Source organism: Podarcis cretensis (assembly GCF_951804945.1).
Source record: "Podarcis cretensis genome assembly, chromosome: 3".
Classification (NCBI taxonomy): domain Eukaryota; kingdom Metazoa; phylum Chordata; class Lepidosauria; order Squamata; family Lacertidae; genus Podarcis; species Podarcis cretensis.
Genome location: NC_137172.1, coordinates 102232501 through 102253829, shown reverse-complemented (window position 1 = coordinate 102253829; position 21329 = coordinate 102232501). Strand labels below are relative to the sequence as shown.

General features: G+C 41.0%; 1 protein-coding gene across 4 annotated transcripts in view; it reads left to right on the top strand.

Annotated features, from left to right (window-relative positions):
• CSMD1 (CUB and Sushi multiple domains 1) overlaps window positions 1-21329 on the top strand; it is a 991444-nt gene that overhangs the window by 823200 nt on the left and 146915 nt on the right. For all 4 annotated transcript variants that reach the window (XM_079969603.1, XM_079969602.1, XM_079969604.1 and 1 more), the window contains 4 exons: window positions 1267-1458; window positions 4644-4782; window positions 8971-9158; window positions 14500-14694. In XM_079969603.1, coding sequence (XP_079825729.1) covers window positions 1267-1458; window positions 4644-4782; window positions 8971-9158; window positions 14500-14694 — 714 coding nt within the window. The remainder of the gene's footprint in view (window positions 1-1266; window positions 1459-4643; window positions 4783-8970; window positions 9159-14499; window positions 14695-21329) is intronic.

Here is a 21329-nt window from a genome sequence, read left to right as displayed (position 1 = left end):
CCTTTTTATTCATAGCCCAGTTCTTCTCTGCAGTATCACCACTATTTTAGCCAGCTGGGGAAATTTTGACCCATTTCCCCAGGCATCTGACAGGGATGGTCACCATCTTGCAAAGAGGTACAGTGACTGAGCCTTGAGAGAAGCCGTAGTTAGGGAATGCCACCATCCTCATTTTTTCAGTTCAGCCCAAGAGTAATAATTCTTGGTACTTCAAAGGGAGAGGGGATCTGCTCTTGGCTAACATGTTCATTTGAATCACTCATTTCTGGTGACTAGTTACATGATAGTTTATGAAGCTTGTGGTAGAGAACTTTTCTTTAACTATGCTTGAATATTGTTGCTACATTATTTCTTTTATTTTATTAGTATTAATAATAATAACATGCATTAACAACTTTCTGTCTGATTTGAAAATAGTCAGTTTAGAAAAGGGAGGGGGAATAAACATATCTAGCAGGTAAAATACTCAGAGGTGATTTGGATACAGATTTTGCGTTCTACAGACACCAAAGTTCATTTTATCCACAGAAGGCTTTTGATATACAAGAGAAATATCACTGTGACTTAGTGACTTTTGTTGGCTCCTGATTCTTTCTTCAGACCTTTCCCTCCCCCCCCCCCCGACCTTCCACATTGACCAGGAAAATCTGAAGAGAGCTTGTAAGCATGTTTGGGTAACTGTACTTATAACCATTCCTATTATTGGGAAATTTGGATGCAAGTATTAAAATCTGTGTTTCAGATTTTGACTTAAATTGAAGTCATGGTATGCAATATTCCCAGCAAAATGATTTAATTTCCATGTGATTAATAAATGAATGAATGAATTTTGAAAAGTCATTTGGTTTTATTTTTTACTTTGGGTATATTTTCTTCTTTAATACATTCATAAAACCAAAGAACATTAGGTGTATTATTCTGTTTGTTCTATTCTGAGAAATGGTGGTGAAGTTTAGATGACTGACAGCTGAAGTATTAAAGGGAATAAGAATGATTTTGGTAGGCTAGTTGTACAGAAAATGTAAACCCTAATGTTATTTTCTAACCTGCCATCATTACCCTTCCCGTAGGAAATTGGAAGGAAATTGGAACATGATGCATCACAGTGGGCAATTTCCTACAGAAGCAGTCATATACACAACTTTCCTGACATAACACACAAATAACAAAGAAATGTTTCTGTTACAAAACATGTAGTGAAATGCAAGGCTTTGAAATATTCATAATATGTATCTGAAACTTTGGTTTTCTTAATTTTATTTGCAGCGTCAGTTGCATCAACCTGTAATGATCCTGGAACTCCTCAGAATGGCAGCAGATATGGAGACAGCAGAGAACCTGGGGATGCCATCACCTTCCAGTGCGACCCAGGGTATCAACTCCAAGGGCAGGATAAAATTACTTGTGTGCAGCTGAATAATCGGTTCTTTTGGCAACCTGATGCACCTACATGTATAGGTATTGAGATGGAATGTTAGGTTCTTTTTAAGGTTTTAATCTAAGATACCACTGCATTCTGATATTCAAACTGGGTCATTCAGGGTGGTGTAACACTTAATGCAGCAGTCGTGGCTGTGGTGGCTTAGACTGAAAACAGATTACTTTTTGTGTCCTTAAACACTTGGGCCCAATTGTTAATCTTCTGTGGCCTAGATCGAGATAAATTTTCACCACTGTTTGTAATGTAATTGTTCCCATGCGCTATAACATTAGCGCATGTGCCATGTGGTACTACCCAAACAGATAACTAGCTGGAAAAAAACAATCATAATGTTCTGCCTTTGCATGGTATTCCAAATCTATGAATCCTGAATAGGATGAGTTCAACCTTGGACCATTTTCTGTGAGAAACATACTTGAAGGAGTTTCACAGTTTTGCTGGGTAGTTTGAAAAAGCAGGAGCTTTGTCATGGCGAACTGTTGGAAATTCACTTTATAACCCCTAGGAGCAGTAATTTGGTTTGCCTTAATCACAGACGTGGCTTGTCAGGTGGGGTGGACTCACTGTATCTCCTTACTGGGAAAGGGAGGAACCTGGAATCAGGGAGGTCAATGCGGTGCAAAAGCACTAGCGGAGCCAATCCAGCAATCCTGCTGGTTTGTTTACACCATGCTGACCTCTCTGTTCCTTTGCCCCTCCAAGCAGCAGCCTCCCCCCACCCCCACTGAAATGCTAACATAGCAGCCCCCTTCTACTTAATCTTGCGTGCGAACTCAATTTTCGGTTGTAGAAATGAAGAGGAAAGGCCAGACTGGCTAGTGTATCAGGAAGAAGTAATACTTGGAGCCAAAGAGATGTGAAGTCAGCGGTGTGAATGTAATTAACACTCACAATTCTGTTACTTAAATAGCAGCCAAAGGAAAGCCACAGGACTGTGGGCCTGGAGACAGAATGTATTCTCTCTCTTTCTGTCATCACTCTCTGAAGCTGCTATTTGCATTTCAAGGGAAAAAGCCATTGGAGCCAGTGGAAGCAATGTCATCTCTAGTTCAGCCTTTAGACAAGGGACGTAAAGCCGACTGATTAGCCTATTTAGTTTTCCTTTGTTTGTTGTTTGTTTTTGATGCAAATAGTTCATTTAGGAGAGTCATTATGGTGAAGTACCATAAGTGTATTTTACTAAGAAGGATGACCTTGAGGATTATGTGGTTTAAAATGTTCATTATACTAAACATAGCAGTACTTCAAGCCTCAAAGGTTCTATAAAGGCAGGATAAAATAGAACATTTAAAATACTCACAAAGAATTACTCTTGTATACTAGGGTAGCTGAGATTTAATAGCTCTTCTTTTTAACATTCTGACTGTTGTCAAACAGACATTCATGTTTGTTTAATTTTTTATTTCACTTTTTTGCTGCGTTCACATTTTATAACTTCTCTGAGAGCAGCTCTGTATTTTACCTCAGGCTGAGTCATCAGAAGATGTGGAAAAATTTTGAGTCTTCACTAGAGTAATAACTTACAAAAGAGCCATTTTGTTAGCGTGATCTATTTTTAAACAAAATAGCCGCCTGGGCTGATTACTATTGTTACTACAATGAGAATTATAGGTGTTTAGTACCACTGTTAACAAGACCCCTAATTTTAAGTGCATGATTGCAGATTTAGTTGCCTACCTGCCAGCACAGAATTGTTTTTTTCCTGTTAGTGTCTGCCTGGATACTTCTATTGGGAGGCATCTTTTTTTAATCAAGTAAAGTGATTTTATTGGCTTTCTTTTGTCTAAAGAAAGATAGACGAGAATATAGACAAATCCTCAATTTTGAATGTTTCTTTATGCAGAAGCTCTGCACTGCTGAAGGAATTTGTTAGAGGAATAGCCAGACACATTATTAATACCTTCTCAAGAGGCCTTCCTTACATAGGATTGTGTGACTATGGTTTGGGGTTGTTTTGCACTTACCCAAAATACACCGTTTTCGTTCCTGGAACCCAAATTATGGAATTCACTTCCCAGAGAAGAATTCCTGGTTAGACCAGGATGCAATTTTAAATAAATCTCGAATACCTTTGCTATATATCCGTACTTGTCACACTTCAAAGGCCTTAACTGTTTGTCATACTTTGACCTACTTTAATAAGCAAAATCTCTCCTTTCATACGTCTTTGCTACCCCAACCCCTGCTCCTGATACGTGACATATTTTACAGATGTTCCTTTTCTCTTCCATCAGGTTTTAGGAACCTGGATGTGAAATGACCATGTTGCTGCTTCTGTCTTATCTTATCTTTCTCCTATTATTTTGCAGCTGATTTATTAATGCTTTGTTGTTATTTGCTTTGTTGTGTTTCATCTCTACAGTATTATAATGGCAGATTTTGGCTGCAGTCCTGCGCACAGTTCCTCTGTAGCTGTGGAGAGAGAAAGGCAGTGTTTGCAATCCTCCCCAGTGTTGAGGATGCTGCCTTTTACCCTTTATCTCTAAATAGCAGACATAGCTCATTATCTCCTAATTTTAGCAGGGTGGTGGTCAGCGCTAGGATTGGGAAATGAAACCCTCTGGCTGACCTTTAGGTAGTGATCTCTACTGAACAAGCAGAGGGCTTTATCTCTCAATTGAAGTCCTGAGAACCACAGTACTGAGAACGGGGGATAAAGCTGTGGGGGCTGGCGGGCCACTTCCTGTGGCTTTGCGGGCCACTTTCTGTGGCTCGGTGGGCCATGGCCAGCCTATGGTTTGTGGGTTGGCTACCCCTCTTGTATCAGAATAAGGTGATAGATGCTTCATACATGCAGAGAGCATTTAACTTTTTAAAACAACAGCAACAACAACTTCTAACAGTGTGTACCTTGCAAAACCTAGTCCAATAGTGGACTAGGCTAGAATCTTTGTCCCTGTTATACTGTTTTGACTTGCACATGGTGTACATATCTGGGGGAAGGGAAGGGTAGTATTGGATAGTGATATATTGTATGCACATAGTACATGCATGCATACGGAAACATGTTGCAAACACACACATTCCTATATGTTCTTAGTTCTTCTTGCTCTTGGATTATTGAATAGCAATTAGCTAAAAAATAAGATGCTAGAAAGAAATAATCAAATGTATAAGGTCTCAACTTACTTTGACAATTGCCAGTGCTTAGTGTGACCATTGTGATCAATTTTGCTTTCCTCTCCTCTGTGTTCTGTGACAGCTGCATGTGGTGGAAACCTCACGGGCCCGGCAGGTGTTATTTTATCACCAAACTACCCACAGCCGTATCCTCCTGGGAAGGAGTGTGACTGGAGAATAAAAGTAAACCCTGATTTTGTCATTGCCTTGATATTCAAAAGGTACCATTTCTAGAGCCATGCTTTTTTTTATTTTTTACAGCATGTATTTATTTAAATGTCACATTCAAAAAATCACATCATTTATCACTTCATAGCATTTCTAATTACTTTTCCCCCCAAGCAATGCCTTACAGCCTTCATTTAGAACATTCTGTGTCGGTGCTACAGGAAGATGTAGAAGCAAATAAGAACTTAAGAGAAGCTCTGTGGGGGGCATCTAGTTTTGCTTCCAACAGTGAGCAAATGCCTGCCAGAAGGGCATCAAAGCTCCTGAGTATAGATGACCCTTAGGGTCCCTTCTAACTCTTCGATTCTATGAGTCCCAATGCTAAAATTACAGGGGTGCTGGAGGGGGCCTTGCTGCTTTACTTTTTTTGTGATGGCTCTCTTAGCTACTATCCTTAGAAGGCCACAGGGGACCATGGTTTGACTAAAATGGAGAGGGAGAGGAGGTAAGGGCTGGAAACTAGGTTTTATTAAACTCACCTGCCTTCTCTGCTGTTTCCCCTAGTAGCTGGTATTCAGAGGGAAAAAGGTTCCCCTTAATAGTTGCTGATAAACTAAGCTATCCACTAAGATAATGTCCATCATGGCATCATGCAGCAGTATGTTCTATAATTTAATTATGCATTGTGTGATGAACTACTTTATTTTGTCCGTCCCGAAGCTACTACCAGACAACGTTGTTGGATTGCCCAAGTTCTAAAGAGGGGCAACATTTTCTCTCTGCGTAAGCTCTTCACATTTCCTCCCCTAATCTTATAAAATTTTATCATTGCTTCCCCCCCCCCCATACAAAAAAGCCCTGGTGTATTTCCTGATAAAGAATGTGCCCTTAATTATTTTGGTTTCCCCTTTCTCTCTTTTTGAGACAGGGCCATACACAGAATAATACACAATATTATGAATGCTTTGCGCAATAGATTTATAAAGACATCATGAGTATTTGCGCTCCATGTTCAGTCCCTTTTCTAATAATCTCTAACATGACATTTGCTTTTTTAGTACCACTGTACAATGACTTGACATTTTCACTGAGCCTCCTGAGGTCTCCTTCCTAGTTAGTCACAGACAGTGTAACTTTATAGCAGTATATTTATACAGTTAGATTTATGGTATGGTGGGTGAAAACTTTCATGTATTTGCTTTAATAGTGCTAAATACACAACTTGTGTATCAGAGCTTAGTGTCATCTGCCGAGTAAATCCTTTTTAAGGTGCACTTAGAACAGAGCTTCCCAAACTGTTGGTACGTATGCCGCAAGGTATTCTGGGGATATCTGTATACTTCTTCAGGACAATGTCACCATCCATATATTGACAGAGAAAGTGGAAATAAGTACGGCTGTGAAAGCCGTAGAACAGTGAGGACGTCCAATGCAGTGATTTACCGTATTTTTTGCACCATAGGGCGCACCGGACCATAGGGCGCACCCAGTTTTTTTGGGGGGAATAAAGGGGAAAAAATTATTCCCCCCCCCCCCAGGCGCGGGGCTGGGGCGGGGGAAGCTCGAGCTTCCCCCGACCCCAGCCCCCAAACAGGCAGCTCTCTGCAAGCCGTGGGAGCGCTCCCGCTGCTTGCGGAGAGGTCCGCGAAGCCTGGGCGCGCTGAGCTCAGCGCGTGCAGGCTTCGGCATGCTGGCAACTCTCCGCAAGCAGCGGGAGCCCAGCGCTGGGCTCCCGCTGCTTGCAGAGAGGTGTGCGAAGCCTGGAGAGTGTGAGGGGTCGGTGCGCACCGACCCCTCACACTCTCCAGGCTTCAGCGAAAGCCTGCATTCGCACCATAGGACGCACACACATTTCCCCTTCATTTTTGGAGGGGAAAAAGTGCGTCCTATGGTGCGAAAAATAGGGTAATTTTTCAATTGAGCCGCTAGCACACCATTTTGGAAGGATACAAAATGTGATTTGCTACTGCTAATACAGGGCAGTATTAGTACATCTGTGATTTAGTCCATCTCCTCTTGAAATCAGTGTGAGAACTCTTGACTGACTGCAGCCTTCTTAAATTGGGAGGTGTGTGTGTCATATTTGATCCTGAAGAGCTACAGAAAGGTACATTTCTTTCTTCAAACCAGCACTCCATACACATAAGGAAATAGATTGTTCTGTGGCACTCCTCCCTTCCCCCTTCTATGAAAATTTCATTAACCGGGTATAAGAATTAATTAAAGTGAATGTGGGATGTAATCACCACATGCTAAAGGTGTTGAGTATCTATATTACTGTACTAGTTTACTCAAAGCAACAGAAAAAGTATAACCCCCACCAAGTGCAAATTGGGGAGGGGGGAGAGACAACATTTAAAAATATATTTCGATACAGGTAAAAAATCAGGAGAAATTCATCTCTACTTCCTCAAAGACTGCTTTATATTTTCCAAACTCTAGCATCTTTTTACCATAAATATTGGCTTTCACCATTTTTGGGTTTTCTGCTTTTTATTTCCTTTTTGGTGCTACAACTATATTACCCCAAGCATTAGGTGAGATCAGGAGCATTCCATAGAAGATAATTCTGCTCATAATTTCTACTGAATCTTGCCTTCGTATGGCATCTCCCTGCACCATGCTCTTTGGGGAGAGTCTCCCCAAAATACCAAATCAGTCAATTAAGAAAAATATGGGTGGAATCACAATTACCGTAAAAGTGTTGGGCTCCTGTTTCTATTCCTTGTTGTTAGGACTATGCTTAGTTTGTAGTTTTTTCCCTCTCTCAAGCGACTTACTGCACTCAGAATATTCTGGTACTGAGCCAGAAATGCCCCTCTACTTCCACAACAACATTTGCAGGCCATAATAACGGGTACCATTACAGTGATCAGGGGTGGGAATGATAATAGTAATGTTACGACTTATGGAAGAAAGTGGTGTAATTTTGCTACAGCTACAAGTTGTCACAGTCTCTTCTTAATAATCCAGTTATCGCCATTTTCCTTCAAAATACCACCCTTGTAACAATGCTGCAGGATGCCATAACTTTGTTTCGGGGCATTGTGAGACTCAGGTGGCAGTTTTACAGCCCAGTTTGCTCATTGCTGGGATATTTTAGCAATTCAGCCTGGCATTCGTGAAGACCTATGTGGGTTTTGCATTTTAAAAACCTGATTTGAGCACTCCCAGGTATGTGCTGGGATCAACGTCTTAATTTCCCTTTAAAGTTCATCTCATACAGATTAATTTGCACAATTTTTTGAGTAAAGTAAATGTCTTGATTCCCTAAACTCCAGTAAACAATTCTATTGGACCTGTTTAGTAATAGGTAGGCAGGTATATGGATATGGCAGAGAGACAAAGAATGGTGATAAATGCAAAAAAATGTAATTTAAGCTACTAAACTTTGAAGGAGTTACAAAAGAAGTTCCAATTACTTTAGTTAAAACTGCTTTCTAGGGATCAGTTAATAGTTCCAGTTAAGCTACTGTTAAAGTAGATAGTGACATTATCATCCTCAAATGAAACATCAACGGAACCCAAAGAGTTCTGAGAAGACTTGTGAAGACGTAGGAAACACCCTTAAGCCACTGGAATCTAAGGAACAGGCAAAATATATAGAGGCAAAGGGCTCCATGCCAGATTCTTCCCCATGAAAATGCAGCTTGGGTTGGCATATATAGAATTTTAGTTGACGGGGTGACCTCCCGTTGCTCAGTCCCTGCTCCTGCCAACCTAGCAGTTCGAAAGCACGTCAAGTTCAAGTAGATAAATAGGTACTGCTCTGGCAGGAAAGTAAACAGCGTTTCCGTGCGCTGCTCTGGTTCGCCAGAAGCGTCTTAGTCATGCTGGCCACATGACCCGGAAGCTGTATGCCGGCTCCCTTGGCCAATAAAGCGAGATGGTCACCGCAACCCCAGAGTCGGTCACAACTGGACCTAACGGTCAGGGGTCCCTTTACCTTTACCTTCTTGTGCCTATCCAGAAAACACTGAGGGCCAAAACATTCTCTAATAAGTATTAATAAGGAATGGTGGGGGGAGTGTGAACAAAATAACAGTGTGGCATTCTGAAATAAATTGCAGTATAATAAGTTAGACTTCACCATTTGTTCATACTTTAGAATGTGGGAGAGAGAAATCCTTTATAAAACTGCACCACAAATCTTAGAAGTAAAGTTGGAATGTTGATGCCATTATCTTTTTTTTAAGCAACAACAACAACAGAGACATTTATTTCTTGCTTCTCTATTTCAGTTTCAACATGGAACCCAGTTATGATTTTTTGCATATTTATGAAGGAGAAGATTCCAACAGCCCTCTAATTGGCAGTTTTCAAGGCTCGCAGGCACCTGAAAGAATAGAAAGCAGTGGTAATAACCTATTTCTGGCATTTCGTAGTGATGCTTCCGTTGGCATGTCAGGATTTGCCATTGAATATAAAGGTAAATTTAACAAAATATGTATCATCACATAAAATGTAAACACAAGATTTCCGCCCATCTAGTTATACTTGACATGTCGTGAGGGATCATGCATAAGTTTCTGACAAAGTTCATGAAAATTAGATACAGATTCGTAATCAAGTATAGCTGAAGTATATTGATGATGTTACTCTCTCATGTATGGTGCATATCATCAACGTGGCTATGATCACAAAAAGAACCAACATCATTATAATCATATCTGCTGAACTGATTTTATCGTGTAAGCTCTTGTAGGAAAGGCATTTACATAGGCTACAAAAAAAGCCATGAGGTCATTTATTTGTGATGGAAAGCTCTTTTTTAGACAACTCCCTGCTCCCAAAACATTTGAATGCCGTTTTTAGGGCCATGCTGTATATAGATGTGGAAGCCATTTTTTTGTCCAGTTAATTTTTTTATATATTTATTTATTCATACATTATTTACTCCATTTGTTTAGTGGCTAATTTGCAACTGGTTCATACATTTCTGTAGTTACAGTTCATTTTTGTTTGCCATTGTTTCCAATGGAAAACCCAGCCAGTCTTCTGCATCCTGATACGTCATTGTTTGCCTCCAAGTTACATTGAATTTTCAGGTATTCTTCTTCAAGGGGATTATATGGGATATACAGTGGTACCCCTGGTTGCGCCCGGGATTCGTTCCAGAGCTCTGGTCAGATCCCGAGGTGTGCATATCTGGAGATGCCGCTTGTGCACATTCGCACGGTTTAGCACTTCTGTGCATGCGCACGGCGTGTAGAGCGCTTCTGTGCATGCGCGTGCAGTGAAACCCGGAAAAATACTTCTGGGTTTGCCGCGTATGTATCCCAAAGGATACGTAACCGAATGTTGTGGCGATCACACCGGGTCCCCGGACTTTTCACTGTCTATTGATCCCTGTGCCACCACTTTATTTCTCCCTGCCACCACCCAGGCCCTACCTGGTACAATACTGAGTCCAGTCAGGGTTAAATTGGAACACAAACTTTTGTTTGTTTATTGCAGTTTAACAAGCGTGTGGTTTCATAAACGGTATCGGTCAATTACAATCATGGGGTGCCTATCCAGACCTATAACTTCTGCTACCTGCTCTCACTCACTAAACTACCTCTCAGATATTTACTTGTCTGCCTTGCCCCTAACTATTCCTGACTCAGCTTATTTCGCTATACTAACTCAACCTACCCACAAACTCTATCCCAATTCACTCCCACTCCAACCAACCACCCAACTCCCAATGAACTCCTCCCTTCGCCCCTCCCAGAGCTGGTTTTATACTCCCTCTGACTCCACCCCCCGGGTGCTGATTGGGTAACCTGTTTAACTATTTCACCTCCAGCACTCTCATGTAACGTCACAGAGGTGGAACATAAGTAGACGTAGCACTGTATATATGTTATGCATGCATATATATGTAAGGCATGCTCATGCTTCCTTCTTACACAAACAGCAGGGTTCAGAGAAGTTCCTTGTAGATAAATAACACATATTGTGCAGAACCCTAACTCTTATTATGCTGCTGTACCTAACATACCTAAGCCAAGTAGTGGTTATATGTTTTATTGATGCAGTGAGACCAATGTACCATGCCACAGCATTGGATCGAGATGTGCCCTCTGGGTTCCATTTGAACGTTGTTCTGAGGGAAATGGGATTCCTCATTTTCTCTTTCTTCCACTTACAGCTGTTTTGGAGGATTGAGGGGCCCTTCAGAACGGCAGAAGAGTTAGCATTGGACACTGCAGGGGGAGCAGTCAAAATTGCCTCCCTTTTCCTTTTGCAGGAGCCTCTGCTGGACCCAAGTCCCTTCTAGGAATGGAAGAAGCCTTCCATTCATAAACTGGCAGTACTGGAAGCAACTACTTATGCTATATTCTGAATCTTTCTTGTGGGGAGTGTGCACATTAGAATCTCAGTTCTGGAAAGGTTTTATGATTTGAGGAATGCACTTACTTTCTGTTTGTCTGCTTGGTTTCTTGCATGCCTAAACAGCTTTTATGCCGAGTAAAAAGAACAAGAGCTGCTGTTGAGGGAAGATCTTCTCAAACAGAAATGACTTGTACAATTTAAATACGAGAAAATGATGTACATCTGTTTAATACATAACAGTTTCTTACATTCCGGGTGCAGATTATTTGAAGACCAATTTGCATACATGTTGTTTATTTCTCGAAGCTATATAAAATGAGAATATTTCTGCTTTATCAGACAGACGTTCCCGGCCAATCAGGAGATAGGCATTTGCATAATACCTTTTGGGTTGTTTCTGAAAAGATACTGTGAACATGCAGATTTCTCTTGTCTCATTAGCTGTTTTTCTTTGCTTGGGTTTGCATATGTGCTTAGAATTCCCAAGCCCTTTTCTCTTAGAGCAGCTCTAGTTTCTTTGTGGAAATAGTATCAAAATGTACAGGACAGATGTAATTAAAGAGAAGGAGGAAAAGCCCAGTTGAATCATGTGTACCACAACTGCTTTATCAATATAGTTATATAAACATTCTAAAATAATGCTCATTTGTTCAAAGGGGTTCACATGCTCCTGCTATCTGCATAGAAAGGATGTTAAAAGGATGTTGCACTGCAAGGCTACAAGGGACAGCCCTCCCCCTGCCTACATTAAATGGGCAGCCATGCTCCCTGAGGTCCATGCATATAACATACACCACTGAATATTTGGCAGGGAGTAGAGAGAAAACAGAGGGAAAATGGACTGGAGTGGCTGGAACCCTGAGCATTTTGTAAGATATATTTCCTGTTCTTTAAGTTATGCTTCAAAGTGCCCTGGCTCCGTAAAATGTTCTTTAAACATAGTACATAAGCAGCTCTGAGATGCTGGTACAATTTAAGGAATTAAATCTTTTTAAATGTCAGCTGTGGGGCTTCAGTGCCCTTCATAATTCCCCCCCCCCCCGTCCGTATTACTAGTTGAAGTGGAAAAAATTATGCACCAAAAGCAAATACATATTTGTATTATTTATATAGGTCACAATTTTTCAGTTGTTTTAGTGCTTTATACACACAGCCTGCTTTCTAAGGCTGTGCTCCTATAGTAAGGCTTGACTCTTCAATGTGCATCATGTTCGGATTGTTATTTGCCATACTGTTTTGTTTGTTTGTTTGTTTGTTGTCACCATACCACAACGACCACACACAGCCTCAGCTATGCTATGGCTGCCCTTGTATTGAACTTCAGTCAGGATTCTCTTCAGGAGTTTGAATTATCTCTACGTTTGCCAGCACATCAACCTATAATTATGAGCCAATGATTGCCAATAGAATTTTAAATACCCAGCCAATCAAATATTTTAATTGTCCCGTCCAGTATAAAAAGTAGCAGCTCTAACTGAACTACTAAGTCCTATAACAGCTTTCTTGTAACTGAACTGATTTTTAAAAAACAAAATTTATATTTGTTTTAATACAGCTATTAAACACTTATCCAGCAGTACAGCTAATGATGTTTGTTATATCCATTGTCTCTAGAAATACACATACTTTCAATATTTAAACACATTACTTGACGTAACCCCTCCACTGATATTGTTGAGTTGTTGGTTTTGATTTTGGCCATTGGCATAGTTTAAAAAAGGGGTCCATGTTTCTTGGACTGTGTCTTTACTCGTTATGCCTTTAATTGCTCTGGCAACATAAAGAATAACAGATTTCTTCAGCTAGAGTTGAACTTGTCACGTGTTCCTTACTGTTACACATTACCATTCTTAGTTCTGTATTTACAGAACATTAGCATTTTTTTAACCCAAAACTTCAGATTCTCCACATGCAAGCATAAGCATATTTACACATTCAGAGAAGCAAAGGATTCCCTTCTCTTAGGCCAGTACTCTTACTAGCCCAGTAAAGCCCCAAGCATATCTTAAGTAAACAGATTATATATGGAAGCATTTTATACTTAGACCCAGGACACAGACTCCCACTCCCCTTGTCTTCTCTTGGACTAACAGAAAGCCTGCTGCAGGCCTGTATTTATTCCAGTTAATAAATTTGTTCATTGTTCAACCTGCTACAGTAAGGGTCAACAAACAACAGAGGACACACACCTCTTCCATTTCCCAGATGTGCAAACCACATTCCTTTCCATAGTTCAAGGCACTCCATCCTCTGTGATAGCTTTAAGGCCAAAGACATGGATGAGCTTAGTTCCTTTCTCCTTTGCCCTGAAGCAATCATGGGCATCTGTCGTAAGTTGTTCCCTTTAACCTAACACACACACACACACACACTCAATAATTTTTATTAAGTTTTCCTTTTTACATTTAAAAATAAACATTATACATAATACCAGTATCCAAAGACTTCCCTCCTTCCATTTCCGTGGTTCATTTTACTTGTCTATCAATCCTGCGTATTTTACTATAGCCATTTTGGTCAGTTTTCCAATTTTACATCACTCAAATATTAGTTACACTGTTGAATTTATCTTAATGCTGCCAGCGTTTTCAGCTGTGTCCAATTATTTCCCATATACTCAGCAAAAAAATCCACTCTTTGAATATTTGTTCTTTTTCCTCTCTTATTATATATGTTAAATATGCTAGTTCTGCATATTCTGTCATCTTAAGTTGCCAGTCCTCCTTGCCTGGGACCCCACAAGAGAAAACTCGAGCCGCCATTGTTGCATACATACATAATTTTTTCTGACACCTGGGAACCTCTGTCTGAACTTTTCCTAACAAAAAGGCCTCTGGTCTTTTTGGGAAGGTTGTTTTAAACATTTTTTTCCAGCTTATTATAAATCATTTCCCAATATTCTTTAACCTTGTTACATGCCCACCACCCCCTTTAGCCTAACTCATCCATAGCCAGTTACGGGCTTGCAGCTGTTTGCTGCTCTTAGTTACCAATATTCTGAGAGAGCATGAGGCCCTTTGTATGTTGGAGAAACAGGCATATAGAGTACAAGTATAAAGCACATGACTTCCCTCAAAGAATCCTGGGGACTGTAGTTTCATCCTCAGGGAGCTACAATTCGCAGCCCCCTGAATAAACTACACTTCCCAAGATTCTTTGCGGGAAGTTATGTGCTTCAAACGTGGGCTGGGTGTGCTTCAAATGTATGGCGTGGATCTGCTCTAATTCATTCACTGACTGTTATCTGAAAAGATAGGGGTCTCTACCCTGCTGTCCTCCCCTTTCATGTTTTTGCTTCTCTAATATATTTGGAAGTGATAACAGTACTCAAATGAAGAGTGATTATCACGAAAGCTCAGCTTGAGTCTTACATTTTATCCCACGAGTGCTTGTGGACTGGCATCCCTAATGCCTTAATTCTCCTTCTCTCTCTTTCTCTTTGTAATTAGAAAAACCACGGGAAGCTTGTTTTGACCCTGGCAACATAATGAATGGAACTAGAATTGGAGCAGACTTTAAACTCGGATCGAGTATTACTTACCAGTGTGATTCGGGCTACAAAATTATCGATCCTTCCACTATCACTTGTGTGATTGGTGCGGATGGAAAACCTGCATGGAACAGAGTGTTGCCATCTTGCAATGGTATGTACTGAACTGGAGGGTGCTTTCTCTCTGCAATTGCAGGTTGGAAGAACTAGTCTCATGTGCACTGCCATGCTATTAGCCAACATGAGCCAGTGTGATGGGCCAATGGGGGAAGGAAGGGGTGGGGAGGAGAGAAAACCTACCTTCTCTTGCTGCTCACTTTTACTGCTGTTCTCATTACTGATGATATAAGGAAAGAAAGGCTGGAGTGTGTTTTGGGGGAGGAACCTGTTGTAAACAAAAATTGCCCTTTTCCCTTGTGGGGTATCCAAGAGCCCATACAGAGTCCTTAACGTAGGTTCCCTATTGATAGGAGAAAATAACAGAGGCCAGCCAGAGAATATTGAGAAGCAAAGCAGCTTGATCTTTATTGATCTGTGGCTCCCCTCACTTGCAGGAAAGGAGGAGGAACCCAGAACAATGGCGCACAAGGTCTTATAAAGACTTTTAAAATTGCCACCCTGTAAATCAAGACCACCCCCAGAAACATCATATATACATCACAGAAAAGGCGGTCTAAAACAGAAATTTGAATGTTGTTTTTCCTGTTTGCCAGGTTATCTGATTGCCTTTCCTGATAGTCTGTCACCCATTAAAATGTTGATTACTCAATTCCTGAGACAGTGGGAAAGCTCCCTCCCTCCTTGCAGGGAAAACATTTGGTCAGTTTGGGAATCAAAATGGTTTCAGGTCGGTCTTCCTGTGCTGATCTATGTACGTGCTTGGTTGGTACACTTATGAACATTACCATATATCTAAAACCTCAAAATTCCTATCACAAACCCATCTCTGTTGAGTGCCCACTGCAATATCCCAGGCTCAATCCCTTGTTTCTCCAGTTAAAAGAATCAGGTAGTGAGTGGAAGTGAAATACTATTGCCTGAGATCCCACAAGGCTTCTCTCAGTCAGAGTAAACAATATGGGACTAGATGAGCAAATAGTCCTATGTGATAGCAGGCAGCTTTCTATGTTATGTTCCTAAATCTTCCTTCAGTTAGCAGATGAAGAAGATCCTGTTGAACCTAATTCTAATTTAGTAAAGCCAGGCGGATGGCCCTGCCAGCCTCCCACTGATAAGCTGTTCTTGCCTTAGGGCTCATCAAGACTTTCATCTGCCCACCTACTGCTTTCCCCTGGGTTTAGTGCTGAATCAGAGCAAACATCCATCAGATTTGTTCTGATTTATTGCTAAAGTGTGGGTTTTCTGGGGGAATATAGTGGGGCAAAGGGAAAACCACTCTGACACACAAGAAGTGAAAAACTTATTGGGCCTCTGCTTTCTAGGCATGGAACAAGCAGAAGTGTTGGTGAGCCCTTAGTGACATTCTGTGGCAGAATGGAGTTCTTAATGGGGTTTTATTGAAAGTGAAGCACTAATTGTTTTTATATTTAAATAACTTAAAATATGCTAGTTGCACCGAGGGAAAAGACAGATGTCTTAAATCAATAAATTGTGAAAGATCTTCTCTCTCGCTCGCTCTGTTATTTCTTATTTATCTAAAGACTTACCAAAACTTCTCCAAATTATTAGTTTTCCTCCAGAGGTATTTGCCGATGGTGATGCAGTATTGTTGCTGATGATGATTGTCAATGATGATGATGATGATGGTATCCCAGTACATTTTAAAGTAGTAAATATCAATATAGTTTAAAAACAGAAAATACCATATTTTTCGCTCTATAACACGCACCCGACCATAACACGCACATAGTTTTTAGAGGAGGAAAACAAGAGAAAAAAAAAATTTCCAAACGAAACAGCGGATGTATGATTTTTGTGGTTCATGCTGTGGCCACAAACATGTGATCTGACGGTGAGTTTGGGGTAGCCCAATGCAAAAATCCTGAGGATCCATGTGGATCCATGCTTTGTAACCACGTTTTTGCACCACTGCGGCCCCAGGCAACAGTGGGTGCGTGATTTTTTTTTGGTGCAAGCTGTAGCCATGGACATGCTATGTGATCTGATGGTGAATTTGGGGTGACCCAGTGCAAAAATCCTGAGGATCCATGTGGATCCGTGCTTTGTAACCACGTTTTAAGTGGGGAGGGAAGGAAAAGCACTCAAGGGACAAGGAACACGCATGGGGTGGGTGGAGAAGGATGCTGTTAATAATGCAGAAGAGGGGTATAAGAGGAGAAGGCTCCTCTCCTCTCCTGCTTTGCTCCTTTAAAGCAAGCAGGCTCTCTGTCCCTCTCTCCTCCCCACTCAGCGGCTCTTCTCCTGCTTTGCTGTTTCAAAGCAAGCCACGGAGGAGGGAAGGAAGGGGAACCATGGATCCTCTGCTCACGACTGCAGCAGATCCCCCCGCCATCCGTAGGCATTCGCTCCATAACACGCACAGACATTTCCCCTTACTTTCTAGGAGGAAAAAAGTGAGTGTTATGGTGCAAAAAATACGGTAATTCCTCACGTCTAGCTCATGATTTCATTGCATGAGACGGGGGTTAGTTTAAAGCTTTTGATTGATGGAGTGTATAATAAAAGGTTAAAAACCAGATACTGAAGCCTATTGAAACATTAATTACTTCTCAAGAGAATACATTGACAGAGCAGTCCAACTACTACAGTGGTGCCCCGCAAGATGAATGCCTCACAAGACGAAAAACTCGCTAGACGAAAGGGTTTTCCGTTTTTCGAGGTGCTTCGCAAGACGAATTTCCCTATGGGCTTGCTTTGCAAGACGAAAACGTCTTGTGGGTTTGCTTCCTTTTTCGTAAAACCGTTAATACCCGGGGAATCCGCGCTCCGCAAGACGAAAAAATCGCAAGGCGAAGCAACTCGCGGAACGAATTAATTTCGTCTTGCGAGGCACCACTGTACCTCCACCACCAGTCTCAAGGGCTGGATTGAGTGGAGATGTCCTTCTATTCAGTTCTTCGGGCTGAGCTGTCCTCCCACTGGTTGCTGAACAGACAGGCGTGTTTCAAGGGAGGGTGTGGGCAACTGTATATAATCCCGCCCCCTTTCTGAAGCCAATGAAACGATGTGGTTGCAGATGTGGCAGGGGCTCCACCTCTCTGCGGAGCCCTGAAGGCAGTGGGGAGTTTGGATTGCACCTTAAGGCTGGAATTCTGTACACCTTCATCTTAGAAGCAGGCCCCACTGAAGAAGTGGTTCTTACAGGTTTGCAATATATTTAGAATTATTTTGAAGGCAGTATGCTGGATTTCTATTTCTTGAATAACTGCTTTTCCCTATATTTTAGCTTGAAAGCTTTTATGTCTCAAAGCAGGATATGAATGCAGGTTTAAAAATCTAAAGAGAATGTAGTCACTTGCTAGGAAAAAAGTCTTGGCAGCTACAAGAAAGATGCAGCCTTTGGCAAATAATGGACATCTTTCATCTGATTGCTGACAACTCCATTTTCATGTTTCAAGCAAACATTGCAGCAGAATCCCATTGGGCTATAAAATGCATACATATTTCCAGCTATATGCACACACTATCACCCTGTAGCACCACACAAGAAAGTTGTCCTTCCCCTGAAAAATGTCAGGCCACATTTTCTCTCACCTATCCCTGAAATCATTGGGGTTTTTTATAAAGGCTGGTTTTATTCGTTTGCCCAGCTCTAATATAGATAGAAAGTCTTGGATCCACCGAAGAGTAACCGGAACTCAGTTCATGCAACTAGTCTTTTCCGCCTGCAAAGTAACTCTTGAGGGCCAAGGGACCATGCCATTCTGGCATGAGATATGGCACTTGAGCTCTCGTGAGGAGGAGAAGTTGGCAGAAGTTGGCTTCTCATGTGGGTAGAAGTGTCTTTCTGTTTTCTTTAAACCACTGAGTTTTTCGAATGGGGAATATCATTCTTCGAAGCTGCAGTTGAGAAGCTGTGAAATGTGCATACATCAGAGAAGTGGCAAATTAGCACCTCGGTTCCACAGCGATCCTGCTGCACACAGACTGCAGACTTGCACACAGTTATGTTCAAAGATGTTTCTTGGTAACTAGGGAAGGGATGTGTTGAGGATTTCGGTCTAAATCGCTATTTATTTTCTTAGTGCTATTTGAGGGAAGAAAATCTGAGAGCAGTGTGTCACTTGCTTCTCTGCACACAAAGGCTTCTGTAATATCAAGTCTCCAGGGATACTCTCATTTTCTGCTTTCAAAGCTAAAACCCTCACATTTGCTCAAGGATATATGTTCCATACAAGTTTGGAAATCATTTTTGCAGGGCCGTCAGAATGGAACTAACTTGTACAATTAAGTTGATTGTGCAACAGTGATTCAGAACAACCTTGGGCCTGTTTGTTACATTGCATAAGCCAGATCTATGGTTTGAATCAGATCAGGGAAGTAGAGCTGGAGAAGTGGGCATTTAACAGTGCAATCCTATTTTTGTTTACACCACATTTTGTTTACATCACATAAAATTAAATGGGCGTTAACCTCAGGTAAAATTTTATAGGCTTCCAGTTTAAGTCTCCCTGTGCCATATATTCCTAATCTAAATTACTCCCAAAGCTAGTTTTGTTTGTTTGTTTGTTTGTTTGTTTGTTTTGGCAAGGGAGATATATAAGTGCCTGTGTTTGAACAGAAATCATGGTAGATTCAGTCACAAATCTCCCAGTGGCACATCAAGTTTGGCCATAAATGGACCATCTTGGTTGATTTCAGGTATTTCAATCTATTTATCCATCCATTTTCCCTTCTCAAAAATGTCCTCATCAAAAAAGAAGAAGAAAAGATTGTAACATAGTTCACTTCAAAGTTCTGTGCAGGACCCAGCACACAGTTGGGAAGGAAGATTAATAGAAGGAGCAGCAGTTATTATTATGTTAAATGTTACTAAAATGTTATTATTTCTGCATCAGACCACCATCAAGATGCTCCTTGAGCTGCATGCTGTCAGCACTTACCAGGCAGAGACATGTGGAGTTTGCACAGAACTGAGCTGTGTAATTTTTTCACCTTAGTGGGCAATGAGAAGCATACTGAATATGGAGTTCCATTTTTAATATAAAGGTTAATAGTCATTGACAGAAATTTTTATTTAAATGTACTCTACATATTTGTCTAATCCTTTTTTAAAAAAAGAAAAAGCCATCTAAACTAGTGATCATCACTACATTGTGGGGTAATTTATTCCGTAAATTAATTAGGAATTATATGAAGAAACACATTACTTTGTTTGCTCTGAACCTACTGTCAATCAGCTTCACTGGGTGACTGCATCCTGGGAAAGAGTAATATCTCCTGTGTTTCTCCTGGCCATCTTCTTTTTTCTAAAGTGAAAAAAGCTTGGATCTTTTAAGGTTTTCTCCGCAGAGAAAATTCTCTAACCTGCTGATCATTTTGATTGACCTGTTCCATAGGTTTTCCAGAAATACAATAAAGCAATACAGTATCTTTTTTGAGATGGAGTGACCATAACTACAGACCATATTCTTAGCCTGAGTACACCATACATTTATATAATAGCACTGTAATACTTGCCATCTAATTTTTTGTTTCTTTCATAATAATCCTAACATCAAATTTTCCTTTTCACTGTCACAGGAAAGTGAGCTGATGTTTTCAATAAGCTTTCCACTGTGACCTCGAGATCTCTTCCTTGAGTAGTGACAGCCAATTTAGACCCCATTAACGTGCATATGTCTATTTCAAGTGCATCACTTTGCATTTAAGGTAGACATATACATTGAATCTAATCTGCCATTCTGTTGCCCAGACGCCCATGCTTTTGAAATGTACTTTTCGAGAAGTTCACAGTCTGCTTGGTATCCTCTGCCATGTTGTCTTCTTCAGTATTCATTCCTGATTTATTAAATCAATTATAAATAACTTTAATAACACCAGTCCCAAAACAGCTCCATGGGACCTCATTCGTTGCATACATCCATTGTGAAACCAATCAGTTGATTCCTTGCCTTTTCCTCCTGTCGCTGCTACTTTCTTCTAGCTAGTATTACACAAGATGATTATGATTATTTCAATTTACATTCTCTCCTAAAGGAGTCCAGGGCACTAGACACAACCGTCATATACATTAAGAAAACAAAACGTGTTTTGAGGCATTCTGAAAACAGCTTAAGCCTTCTCAGCCAGTGATCTCTCCATGAATTGACCTCTGTGCAGTCCTCCCCCTTGCCCATCATCATAAATCTCAGAGAGTCCTGCTTGCGTTCCAATCCACAAAAATTCCCACTATCATACTAGGCAAGAAAGCATTTTTGTTTCGCTGTGGGATAGTACCAACGAGAGCTTTTATAGACTCTACGCCTAAACCCCTACTGTTGGAGGCAATAACCAAAGAGGGCTCAAAATCTGCTAAACCCGATCCGACAGTGGTCACCGGAGGGGGTGTTCTACCCCAGGAGAAGAGCTATGTAGCCTCCTCTCCCCTAGCAAAGAACAATGACCATCCGGAAAGTGGCCTGACACCACCAGAAGAGATCGAACTCATTGCCTCCTTTGCAGATTTACCAGTGGCGGAACAAAAAGAAATTATTAATAGACTGGAATTGCTTAAAACTCAACTTATTAGGAAGCTCAGCTCCAGAGTACTCACGTACAGCGAATATGACTCTCTAGAAGAACCAGATCACATGGATCTCTCAATATCTAATGCTAAATGTATGTCGGCAATGGAGGAGAAGTTACAACCCCAAGAAGCAACTACCA